The sequence below is a fragment of the Pseudoliparis swirei genome, chromosome 7 (assembly GCF_029220125.1).
Source record: "Pseudoliparis swirei isolate HS2019 ecotype Mariana Trench chromosome 7, NWPU_hadal_v1, whole genome shotgun sequence".
NCBI lineage: Eukaryota > Metazoa > Chordata > Actinopteri > Perciformes > Liparidae > Pseudoliparis > Pseudoliparis swirei.
In genome coordinates this window covers 16,250,323-16,262,278 of record NC_079394.1, presented here as the reverse complement: position 1 = coordinate 16,262,278, position 11,956 = coordinate 16,250,323, and the positions used below count along the sequence as shown (strand labels likewise).

The following is an 11,956-nucleotide window of genomic DNA, read 5'->3' as shown; positions in this document are numbered from 1 at the left end:
ATGACTAATGTTTATTGTATATATTAACATTTATTCAGTATATTCCTCTGCCCTTTACTGCTTTTGCACATCTGACAAGATTCCACACTGCCACTTGTCTCAGTATTTACCTGGACAATACAGTTTAATCTAATTGATCCCAACTCTTTCAAGCTAAAACAAGTCAATACACTCAAAATATTCTGGAACAAGAGATTCCTCTTGTCCTCTTTCCTTTGTGTTTTAAAAATGTATTCCAAGCTTTCTACAAAAAAAGATAATTTAAATGAAAACATTCATTAATTTCTTATAACATTTCTTAAAAAAGCAAAACTCAAACACATGATCAGCCGTGTTCTTATTAATATTCCTTTCATAGTTTTCCTAAAACAAAGAGCCTCAGATTTATGTTTCCTTTCTAGCAACAAAAAAAAAAATATTACCACCTGCCCATTGACTCCATCTTCCCCGGATCATCTCCTTTCCTGCATAACATGACATTATCTCTGTAAATCAGAAAAAACAATACCGTTTGAATACGGCATACATCTGAAAACTTTTCATTTGATCTTTTATTATTTGTCTTTGGTCATCTGATAGATTCACACACATCGTTGTCTCATTTTATTTATATTTAAGTGTGCACATTTGCCTAAAAACAGTGGTATATATTAATATTTATTTATTCTATAACATTTTAAATAAATTAAAAAGTATAAAAACATACGTTGTAAAAACACTCTTAAATATTAAATCTCATCCTCTCCACCGTGTGTGCAGTGATTCCATTACATGTAGTTTAAATGTTTTTAACTTGGAGTCTATTATTCATCTTTACATTCTTCAACATGAAACTCTAAACACTTTAAATAATTTTTTTACAGTTTCAGGACAAACAAGACAAACCAAACCATGCAGAATAAAATTTTAGTTTATTTTTGACTTGGCATTTAATTCACTGAAGCTTAAAGTTCTCTTAGTTACAGCGTAAAGGGAGCGAAGACAGAAAGGCGGTTAGGAGGCGAGAGGTCCGGCTGTCCAGTGACGGGGAGCAGGAGGTCCGTCGAGGTCCCCTGAAGCACGGACACGTTGCTCGGTTTAGTGAAGCAGGGTTCAGAAATAAAGTTATTATTATTCATACACATGTTGACCAATGGGCTTCCAGGACTTTCAACCAAATTTCCATAACCAAACATTTTGTGAAATCTCATGTGTACACATGAAACAGTGAGAACATGTCATATTTAAACAATGAGAAGTCCAAAACATACAGTATATGTACCTCGTGAATAAACATATGAATATTAATAATTTTCCATGACTTTTTCAAACCATTCGGGACTTTTCCAAGCCTGGAAATAACCATTTTGAAATTCCTGGACTTTTCCAGGTTTTCCAGGAACCCTGTAAACTAAGCTACCCCACTTTTTCACCCCATAAAGAAATTTAAAAAAAAACTCATAAGCAGGAATTAAAACTCTTTATAGATGAAAGGATGCCGTTATATAAAAATAGAACATGGAGCAGCGTACCTGAGTTACAACACGTCATGAACACCTAACTCCTCGGGCTGGAGAGCGCTCTCGTCATTGGCACTTTTTCTATTGTTTCTTCTTCTCCCAAAGGCAGAAATAAACGTGGAAAACAGTCGGGTTACCAGACATTACACACATAGTGTTGTTCTTTTTTTTTTTTAATGAATGAAAAAAAAAAAAATGAAGAAAGTGGAGCATGGACGGACAAAGAAATAGACACAGAGGTTGGAGAGAGGGATCGTAGACGTTGGCTTGGAAAGTGCAATAATAATATTTCAAGAGGAAGAACAAAGGGTTTGCAGCGTCGTTGGAGAACAACTCGAGTCCTGAACGTGTTTCCTCCAGTTAAATGTCTGCACTTCAATAAAAACCGTTTCCCTGGGGAGAAGAATCACCGCAAATCCATCACGGACACGGCGTCGTCGGTGATGGTGATGTGTCCTGCGTGCTGAGAGAGAGAGAGAGAGAGGAGAGAAAGAGAAGGACAGAGGAAGAGAAAGAGGGAGAGAGGAAGAGAGAGAGAAGGAGAGAAAGAAAGAGAGAGAAGGACAGAGGAAGAGAGGAGAGAAAGAGAGGGAGAGAGAGAGAGATGGAGGGAAAGAGAGGGAGCGAGAAGGAGAGAAAGAGACAAGGGAGAGGGATGGAGAGAGAGGGAGGGGGAGAGGGAGAGAGAGGTAGAGAGAGGGAGGGTGAGAGAGAGAAAATATATATATATATATTTGTAATAAATAAGATGATCACACTCGTTTTCTTTTTTAGTGCAACACAAAATGACTCTCTGAGTATTGAGGAAGTCAAAGTCACCGTGAACAGCGGCGGCTCTTTGCTGTGCGGGTGGAAGCTTTTCTGTTTGCACGTGGAGATCTCGTCCGTCCCTCGATCCGTCAGCTTGAAGTAGCCGATCCTGAGACGCAGGGACACGTTAGAGGAGACAAAGATCTGCAACGTGCGTGAAGAAGTGTTTATTATTGTTTAGACTCACTCATTAAACTTGGGCGAGCAGACGATGGCGATGGCCTCTGGCAGCATCATCTGGTAGGAGCAGTGCGTGTGGAGGTCGACGCTGGACAGGAAGGCCGTCTGCGTGGGGTGAGTCTGGGGAGAGAGAGAGAAAGAGAGAGAGCGAGAGAGAGAAAGAGGGGCGTTCAATGCACAGGCCGGACGCGAGTCATCAGAACAATTTGACTAAGCTAATATTCCTCCTCTTAAAGTGTTTGCTTTTTGGCCGGCGCCGTCTTGGATTTTGGCCAACGCCGTTTTGCGTACATTTTTGCAACCAGTGAGAGAAAGTGACCGTGTTTGGATCGCGGTGGTGACGGCGTGGTGGAGACGCTGCGGTGGAGACGGGGCAGTTAAAAAAATGTCATTTTGGGAGAGAAGTATTCCTAAAATGAGTGTTGGAGCAGACGATGATGCGTTCATGGCCATCTCTACTCACGTGGATCCAGCCCAGCGTGATGAGGTCATACTGGTCCTGCATGAGGAACAGCTCCTCCTCGTTCTCCGTGTCGCAGTAGTCCGGCCCGCCGCTCTGCTTCGGTACGATGACGTGGGTCACGGTGAACGCGTTTCTGTTCTGGAGCACAAAGCACACAAAATAATCCTTTAAATTGATGGGCGGACAAAAAAAAAAAAGAGAAGAAGAAGAAGAAGAGGCTATCCAGGGGAAAAAATACAAGTGTCAGATGATGTTCTCTCCCTCTGGGGTGGGAGGTCAAAATCCACATTCCTTTATGAATTCCAAGAGAAATATCTTCTCGTCTTTCCCCCCCAACAATCGTCCCGGGTTGTTGGGGGGGAAAGACGAGAAGATATTTCTAGGAAGTGTCTTTCCTTCCAGTCTTACTAGTTTGCCACACAGGATGCCGCACGTCTCTACGTCCCGGCTCGTGTTGGCCTCGGCCAGCTTCAGGAAGCTGCGGCACAGCTCGGCCGGCACCGCCAACTGGCGGAGGGCGTCCACCATCGCATCTGCAAAAAGAGCCACGCAGACGTATGAAGTTAGAGGTTCTGAACTGAGGAGTGGCGTAACAAAACCATGGAAATTAAGAATTAAATAGGCCGGGGTGTAAATACACGACCGTTGAAAAGTTTGGGGTCAGACAATTTGGTGTTTTCCATGAAAACTCACACTTTTATTTATCAAATAAATTTAAAAATGAATATAAAATATAGTCAAGACATTGACGAGGTTATAAATAATGATTTTTATTGTAAATATTAATGTTGTTCTTCTTGTGGCTCAAAAGAAGGCCAGTTTTATAGCTTCTCTCACCAGCATAACTGTTTTCAGCTGCGCTCATATAAAAGGGTTTTCTACCCCTCCGTTAGTCTTCTAAGGCGATAACACAATGTACCATTAGAACACTGGAGATGGGCCTCTAGACACCGATGTAGAGACTTCATTAAACACCAGAGAATACTCATTTACCACATTAACTATGTAGAGAGAGTATTTATGATTCATTTAATGTTATGCTTTTACTTTGAAAAATAAGAAAAAATATACGGTAGTGTACTATGAAGTAGTATTCAAACTCACTGTTGTTCCCCGGGCTGACCAGGGAGCCGGGCTTGAGCGACCGGTCGAAGCTGGGCAGGGCGGCGGCGCCGGGCGTGCCGACGGCCGCCGGGGGGCGATCGTACGGCCGGTTGTTGTCGCCGTGCAGTTCCTGCGCCTGAGGCCCCCGGATGCCCGGGAGGAGGGGCGTGTCAGATGCGGAGGGCGCAGAGGGCGCGGCGAACTCCAAGAGCACACGCTGGCGCTCCTTCTCCAGCTCCTGGTGGCGGATCATCTCCTCGAAGGCGCTGAACTGCTCCTGCTCGCGCTGCCGCCGCTGCATCTCGCCCACGCGCTCGCGCTCCAAGTCCAGCTCACGCCGCTTGGACTGCTCCCGCGCCGCCGCCTCCTGCTCCGCCCTCTGGAAACACACCGAATGCACCACCGGTCTCTTTATTTAAGGTCAGGGTTCATACACACGGTGACCAATGAACAGGGTTAAATGACTAAAATGAATGAGAGACAATAGATTAGATTAAAATAATAAACATTTATGTCTTTTCAGTTAAGGTGCGTTCACTTGCAGCGCGAAGAATGTGCGAGTATGAATAAGCGTATGCCGGCTTATATTTAGAGCGTCATTATTTTAAAAGAATATTAATTATTTTAAACTCAGAGTAAATGAACATATAATAAAACACATTTCCAAAACTTTGGGGAATTTACATTTTTCACCCAGGACTTTTCCAGGCCCGGAAATAACCATTAAAAAGATTCCTGGACTTTTCCAGGTTTTTCATGACCGTACAAGAGGGAAAGAGAGCGAGAAGGAGAAGGAGAGAGGGAGAGGGAAGGAGAGAGAGAGAGAGTGGGAGAGAGAGGAGATGGAGATAGAGGAGATGGCGAGAGAGAGGAAGAGAAGGAGATGGAGAGAGAGATAGAGAAAGAGAGGGAGAGGGAGAGAGAAAGGAGGGAGAGCATAAATGAACATGAATAGTAAACATTTCCAGGACTTTTGGGATTCTTTTACTTCCTCCAGAACTTTTCCAGGCCTGGAAATGACCATTTTAAAATTCCAAGACTTTTCCATGAGCGTAGGAACCCTGTCAGGTATATCGCTCTTCAACGAACGTGCGGTCGACTTTATATCAATGTGATACAAACTGTGACTATTCAAGGCCGATGTTCGTTGTACGAGCGTCAGGATCAACGTGTTCCGCTGTTATTGTATTCTATCGTGCGTCCGACGCGTGTCTTTAAACGACGAGGCGGCGGTGAACACGCGTACCTTTTTGGCGAGGTGCTGAGCGTAGTCCTGCTCAAACCTCTTCAGCAGCGCTCTCTTCAGGATCTCCGCTTGAGGAAACGCCACATCCTTTAGTTTCTGGGGAGTGAAGACGAGGTTACACTTTGAAATACGAACACAGTCTCGTGTTCTCGGGGAGGAGCTGAACGCGGCTGCTACCTTCAGCGTGTCCTTCTTCTCGGGGATGTTGGCTGTCTTGTAGTCGCGGTGTTTGGGAAGTTTTTCTATGAACAGACTGAAGAAAAGAGGAAAGTTTCTTAGAGGAGAAACAACTGATGTTCAGAGAAATGAGTGTTACAGAAGAGGAGTAAAGACAAGGAGAAGTATTACTGATACATTATTCTTCTCCTCCCTCATCTTCTTCTCCTTCCTTTTCCTTCTTCTGCCTCCTCCTCTTTCTCCCTTCTCCTTCACCCAACTCATACTCCTTCTCCCTTCTCCTCCCGCTTCTTCTCCTCCTTCTCCCTCCCGTTCTTCTTCTTCTTCTCCCTCCTCATCCTCCTCCCTTCTCCTCCCTCTCTACTCCTCCTTACCCCTCTTCTTCTTCTCCCTTCTTCTCTTCCTCTGTCTTCTCTCTACTCCTCCTTCCTGCTGCTTCTCCTCCTCCTCCTCTTATCCTCCTTTCTCCCAAGCAGTGGCGGTGCGTCCATAGACAATGACATTGTTTCTTATTTCACGTGACTGGACTATTCGGCCAATCAGAGACCGGTATCGTTCCCTCAGCCAGAGAGCTCCACGGAGCTACGCGAGCAGGTTGCTAACGGAGCTGTTAGCTGGAGCTCAGTGAGTAATGCGCTGTTTAGTTTCTCCTGTTTGTTGTTCCAAAGTCCTGGGACTGAAACTCTCTGGACTACAACGGGGTGAGGGATCTAAAGAGCTTCAGACAAGTGTAAAGCACGAATCTTGCCGCAGCCATCTAGCTAACAGCATGAGGCTAACTCGCTAACAGCCTGAAGCTAACCCTGTTTACAGTCAGCAGAAGGAGACCGAACTGGCATCGAAACACAACAAAGAAGTTCTGAAAAACAGACACATTCCCTCAAGAATAATGGAAGCAGGCTGGTTACAGACATGATTGACTTTAACCAGAGAGTTATTGAGACGTTTGACCACTTTAAAGAGAGGAGGGCTACTTTTCTTTACAGTAGTGGGTCTACTCTGTCAAACACCCAATGTAACATGTGATCTCTTTCTCACTCTTTCATGTGAGGGTGAAACTCTTTTATTTTGCAAACCTCTGAAACCCAACCCAATGTTTCTTAAAGCTGCTCTGAACCTCTCATGCCCAAAGTCACAGTGTGTTGATGGTTGTTATTGGACAGTGTTGAGCACGCTGTGTTCTTGAAATAAAGCTTTGTTTTTTTACAATATTCTACTCAAAACCTCTTTTCTTCTCATTGTTGAGTGCTATTTAAACCGCGTCGCCCAACTGCGCCCCCTCCCCAAAAAAATTTCACCAGCCGCCACTGGTCCCAAGTATCCGGGTACTTTACTCACGTGATGTACTTGTTGTAGAGGACGAAGGCACGCTCCGTGTTGCCCTCCTCGGCGTAGATGCTGGCCATGCGGATCATCTCCATCCCGGAGCGGAAGTAGCGGCGCGGCGGCACGTCGTCGTTGACCTCAACGGAGCTGCCCTTCTTGGTGAGGGCGCGGACTCGCTCCTCCGGCTGCAGGCCGGTGTCGTCGGGGTCGGCCATCGCCACGGCTCAGCCAGTAGAGCGCCGCGGAGAGAGTTACCGCCTGAGTCAGCGACGTCTGCAAAGGGTTAAAGAAGTGATGATAAACACACCGACAGTCAGAAAGCACTTTTTATCAGTATTTTGGGATAAATCCGTAGAATACATTTATGGTAAAAAAAAATTTGAACCAGACTTTGATGATTTGATAATTTAAGTTTCTGTTGAGGTTTTTTTACAATCCGTCTCAAATATTCAATTTAAAACGAGTTGCTCAAAGAACAATGAACAAAAATCTCTAATTTTTTACAGAAATATTACTATTTTTTTCCCTCATGATGTTTGTATGAGCAATTACTCCAGTACTAAAGGGACGTTAATCGATGCTTTATTTGAGTATATATATACAGTATATTTCTTTAGCCAGGATAATCCCATGGAGAGCCTGAATCTTATTTGCCAAGATGGTGGCGTAAAAAGTTTAAAATGATAATAACAGCAAGAAGTTTAAAACATAGTCATAAAAAAAAAAGAAATCACATATAAAACAATACCGGTTATAAACAAACAAGAATAGTCATTTAGTGCTCCTTTATCCTGTTTAAAAAATCTTAAAAGCACAACCACATTTACGGCGTTTTCAGTTGCATTTCAGTTTTATCATATTATTAGGAATGCACAATTATATTTCAGGGATATCCAACAATCGTTCAAAGGAGACATTTCAAATTGAATATGTGATGTGTTGTTTTGAAGAATTTGAGCTTCATTAGTAATGATTGTTTTTTTCAGTAAATCAATTCAGTAAGTGTTCAAGACCACACGACATCCTGCAAGAGCTGACTTCACATCGTGTATTCAGGCCGCAGCGGAGAGGCTCCATTTTTTCTGAGGTTTTGACTCTTTATTGATCAAATGAAAGGTAGAAAGGCTTCATCGGCACACGGACTAATGGTCTGACGGCTTGGATTGATTTAAGCGTGCCAAGAGAGACCCGTTGATAGGCTCCAGAGGTGTGGCTCTGATAACAGGAGAAAGGCTGAGGTACTCGATGGCCACTTAAGAGTTTTATATTGTCTATTTCTTTTTTTCCAAAAGAACCGTAGATTCACTTTTATTTTCGTGTTTTTAGTCAAAAAACAGTGTATTATCACACTCGTGATGGACCGAGTACTGTACATGTACTTCTACTCTGTGGGGCGATTGGTTAGGAGGGGTTGGCGGTTCAATCAATAGTCGAAGTGTCCTTGGGCAAGACACTTAACCCTGAGTTGCTCCCCGTAGCTGTGTCTACAGTGTATGGATGTAACATCCAAAAGTCGCTTTGGATAAAAGTGTCAGCTTTTGTATGTAATATGTAATACTTGACTTACTTACTTATTGGGTTTAGGAATACCCTCGACTAACTAAAACCATTTGTAAAGTCTCTTTGAAAACGCATCATCATTCACTAAATACTCCCAGTACACACAATCTTATTATTATTATTATTATTATATCTTATAGGATATGATGTATTGCTGTAGAATAAAACGACCCAACAGGTTATAAAAAGGAGTTCAAATCAGCAATGTACACCATTAATATGCACAACACACATTCATATTCATTAAGAAACATTATATACAATAGTAAAAGACTGATGGGGAACATTTTACTCCACAATGACTTGTTTTTTAAGTAAAACCTGTTGACTTGTAGTGCAGTGTTTTCACAGTGTGGTACAAGTACTTTTCAGGAAGTATAGGATATTAATACTTCTTTAGCTTACCGCCATATTTACTGTGTATTTATCATCTTTATAATCTGACAAGTGAGACACCGCGGAACTGTGACACCGTTTAGAAGCCTTCCTGGTCGGATGACATGCTGTGGCTGTTATGTAAACATGCGTTTCCCCATACGGGTCCCGATATCCAACTTTTAACTCTGTCACCAAAGGGATCAAACGACGTCGCGTTAGCCGCCGAGCTAACTGAGCTAGCTGAGCAAAACACAGTAAGGGTTTAAAAACGGTTGAGCTAACGTCCACCAGGCGACTTCATCCTACTTCTTACCCGATAGACCTGGAAACGGAAGCTCCCGTAGACCTACATGGAGCTGAATCACGACACGGAGAGTGAAATCAAAAGAGTCCCGAAGCAGATACCTCCACTGGGCAGCGCCTACAGCGTCTGTGGCTCCACTTCCGCAATCAAAACAACTTCCGGCTGACGCGTCCCGCGTCATCAGGGAAGTGATTATTTTTCTCGTGATATTCGAAACAATAATTGAAAGTTATTATAAGAAAAGCAAAATACATTATCATTTTAATTAATTTAAATGTATTAAATTTGTTCTTACATTTATTTGAATTTAATTTTTAATTTTTATTTATTTAAATGTACACGTTCACATTGAATAACGTTCACGTTAAAGAACATCTAGAAACCACATCCGCAATCAAAACAACTTTCGGCAGACGCCTCACGAGTCATCGGGACGTGATTATTTTCACGTTGTTTTAATTGTTTGACTTACGTGAAGTTATAAAAACAAAAAGAAAGTTATTATACAAATAAAAAATATTTTGTAATTGAAATTAATGAAAATGTTGTAGTACAAAAAAGTATTTCAATGTATTTCAATTAATTAATTATTTTTAATATTTTCATTTACATATACATTTGAATAACACACAGAAAAAGGAGATACATACATATAATAGTATATTTTATCAAAATAAATAGATAACATAAGGGGGGGGGGGCATGTATTGAATAGTCTACAATGTAGACTATTCAATACATGCAATACTTACTTCACTTATAATGTAGACTCTACATTATAAGTGAAACATAGTTTCTCGATCACTGGAGGGTAGTACAACACATTGAAAGCAGTCTTTGTCGCTCTGCGACCGACAGCCATATGATGATGATGAGTTTCTCGATCACTGGAGGATAATAAGAATACAGCAAGGGACATATATAAAAAGCAATAAAAAACGAGATATTAGCTATTTTACTAGAGTTTATATTTGTTATATTGATGAGTGATGAGGAAACTAATTTGAAATAATTTGTATATCAAACAAACGAGGGCGCAAATTCTTTTTTACTTGCTCCAATAAAGATTATATATCATATTAATTATGTCGGAAATAGATGAGTTTAAAATATCCTTGTAAAAGAACACAATAATGATCCAAAACCAAATTGTGTACAGATGGTTTTGTTTTAATCAGAGGGAAATTTCATTTATTTATTACATTTTTGTATTTAAAATATTATATGTAGTTACAACAAATCATCGCTCGAGGAATGGAAGTGGCTCGTTGGTCTAGGGGTATGATTCTCGCTTTGGGTGCGAGAGGTCCCGGGTTCAAATCCCGGACGAGCCCATTATTTCCACAATGCTTCCTCAGCTGCTTACTGAACAACAAAGCACTCAATTCAATTCAGTTTATTTGTATAGAGCGTATTCACTCACGTGACCACAACAAACTCTGGCGGCCATGTTGGGGTCCCACCACGGCATTGGTTTGCTTGTTTGTATGCCGCTCTTCTTTAGAAATGACCATTATATCCTGAAGGAGACACGATTTCAGTTCAAAGCGGTGTGCCTTGTGATTATGGTCCTGTGCCTCATTGTTGGATGCGGGACTAATGATTCAGAATATGGGTTTATCAGCTCAACAAGACAGGCTATTACTTCAGCTTGTCATGCATCTACTTCGGCTTCACTCGGCGTATGACCGTTAGGACTGTTCTCATGTGTTTCTGTCGATACATCGGGTTGTGGGCACGTTTCCATTGACACACTCGTCAATAATCTCTTTTTGCTTTTTCGCCGAGCGAAAATCAATGTTTCACTTGCGCAAAAGGAACTGTGGATGGAAACTTGGGAGGAAGCCATGAACATGGCAACTCCGTCGGGCGATGTCTGCCTTTACTCTGTGATTCATTTCAAGGTAAAATAAAACACTGGCTACATGGGAACAGCACTCAGCACGGCCAGCCAAACAGTCACTGCTGGTCCTGAAGGAGCTGGAAGCGGCTTCATCAGACACTCGTCCTGGAGGCGGAGCTGTGCGACTACGGATCATATATGAACCCAGACACGGGGCGATTGATGTGGTATTTCTACAACAAGTATAACGCAGAAATAGTTGTTAATGTCCCATGGTCGATAGCGGAAATGAAAACTGTTTTACAGGAATGTGACCGGGCTATGTGCTGGTAACTAGGGGTAACTAGCGAATTAACCACAAAGTGTTGAGCGAGTAAAATCAGGTAAAAAAGCGTTGCAAATATTCAATTCCAACCGCTGAAATCTTTCTTTGGTAATGCAGAAGGACATGAGGTTGCTGGACTCTCGCATAATCAAACAGCGGACACGATAGCCAGGTCAACTTCTGCTGACATGTAATAAGTGGGACCCCAAGATGGCGCGATTGAGATGCTGACGTCACGTGAATATGCTCTATAGCCCAATTTCACAAATTACAAATTTGTCTCAGAGTGCTTTACAATCTGTACACATAGACATCCCTGCCCCAAAACCTCACATTGGTTCAGGAAAAACTCCCAAATAACCCTTCAGGGGGGGAAAAAGGGAAGAAACCTGCAGGAGAGCAACAGAGGAGGATCCCTCTCCAGGATGGACAGATGCAATAGATGTAATGTGTACAGAAGGACAGATTTAGAGTTTAAATACATTCAATGAATATGACAGTGTATGAATAGTTCATAGAAGGCATATTCCACGATGGACACCTCCACGATCCATCAGGCAGATGGCACTCGTATATCTATCTCTTACTTTGTTTGCAATTATGTCTAAGTCAGTATTATCATTACACGTTAACATTAAACGAGCGTGCGTGCGTAGCTTATAAAGTATGTTCTCCCTTTCCGTCAAACTTTGAAGACTTTGCAGCCTTTCTTTAAATGTGTTAGTGTTGCAGGTCCCACCG

General features: G+C 42.3%; 1 protein-coding gene and 1 non-coding gene across 6 annotated transcripts; one reads left to right on the top strand and one right to left on the bottom strand.

The window, feature by feature from the left end:
- Positions 1-894: 894 nt before the first annotated feature.
- Positions 895-9,179, bottom strand: LOC130196481 (STAM-binding protein-like A). Of its 5 annotated transcripts, XR_008832255.1 has the most exons (12): positions 9,057-9,177; positions 6,818-7,078; positions 5,480-5,555; positions 5,303-5,398; positions 4,057-4,435; positions 3,361-3,485; positions 2,953-3,090; positions 2,781-2,846; positions 2,497-2,609; positions 2,319-2,418; positions 1,512-1,962; positions 895-1,052 (listed from the first exon to the last, which is right to left on the bottom strand). XR_008832255.1 is itself a non-coding variant. In XM_056418668.1 (11 exons), exons 2-11 carry the CDS (start codon positions 7,018-7,020, stop codon positions 1,920-1,922), a joined length of 1,332 nt encoding a protein of 443 aa, XP_056274643.1. In that variant the 5' UTR covers positions 7,021-7,078; positions 9,057-9,178; the 3' UTR covers positions 895-1,919. The 5 variants fall into 5 exon arrangements, 4 of the variants coding, with proteins under 4 accessions (XP_056274643.1, XP_056274642.1, XP_056274644.1 ...); XM_056418668.1 differs by having other exon boundaries at positions 895-1,955; positions 9,057-9,178; XM_056418667.1 differs by having other exon boundaries at positions 895-1,962.
- A 1,130-nt stretch (positions 9,180-10,309) lies between these two features.
- Positions 10,310-10,381, top strand: trnap-ugg (transfer RNA proline (anticodon UGG)). Its single transcript has one exon. It is a non-coding gene; the product is annotated as a tRNA-Pro (tRNA).
- Positions 10,382-11,956: the final 1,575 nt, after the last annotated feature.

Excerpts from the sequence above, each read along its gene's own strand:
- LOC130196481 (XM_056418667.1), bottom strand. The coding sequence starts at position 7,020 with ATGGCCGACCCCGACGACACCGGCCTGCAGCCGGAGGAGCGAGTCCGC. Across the intron at positions 2,847-2,952 it reads TCACGCTGGGCTGGATCCAC|CGTCTCCACCACGCCGTCAC; the intron begins GTGAGTAGAGAT and ends TCTCCACCGCAG. Across the intron at positions 1,963-2,318 it reads AAGAGCCGCCGCTGTTCACG|CACGCAGGACACATCACCAT; the intron begins GTGACTTTGACT and ends TCTCTCTCTCAG.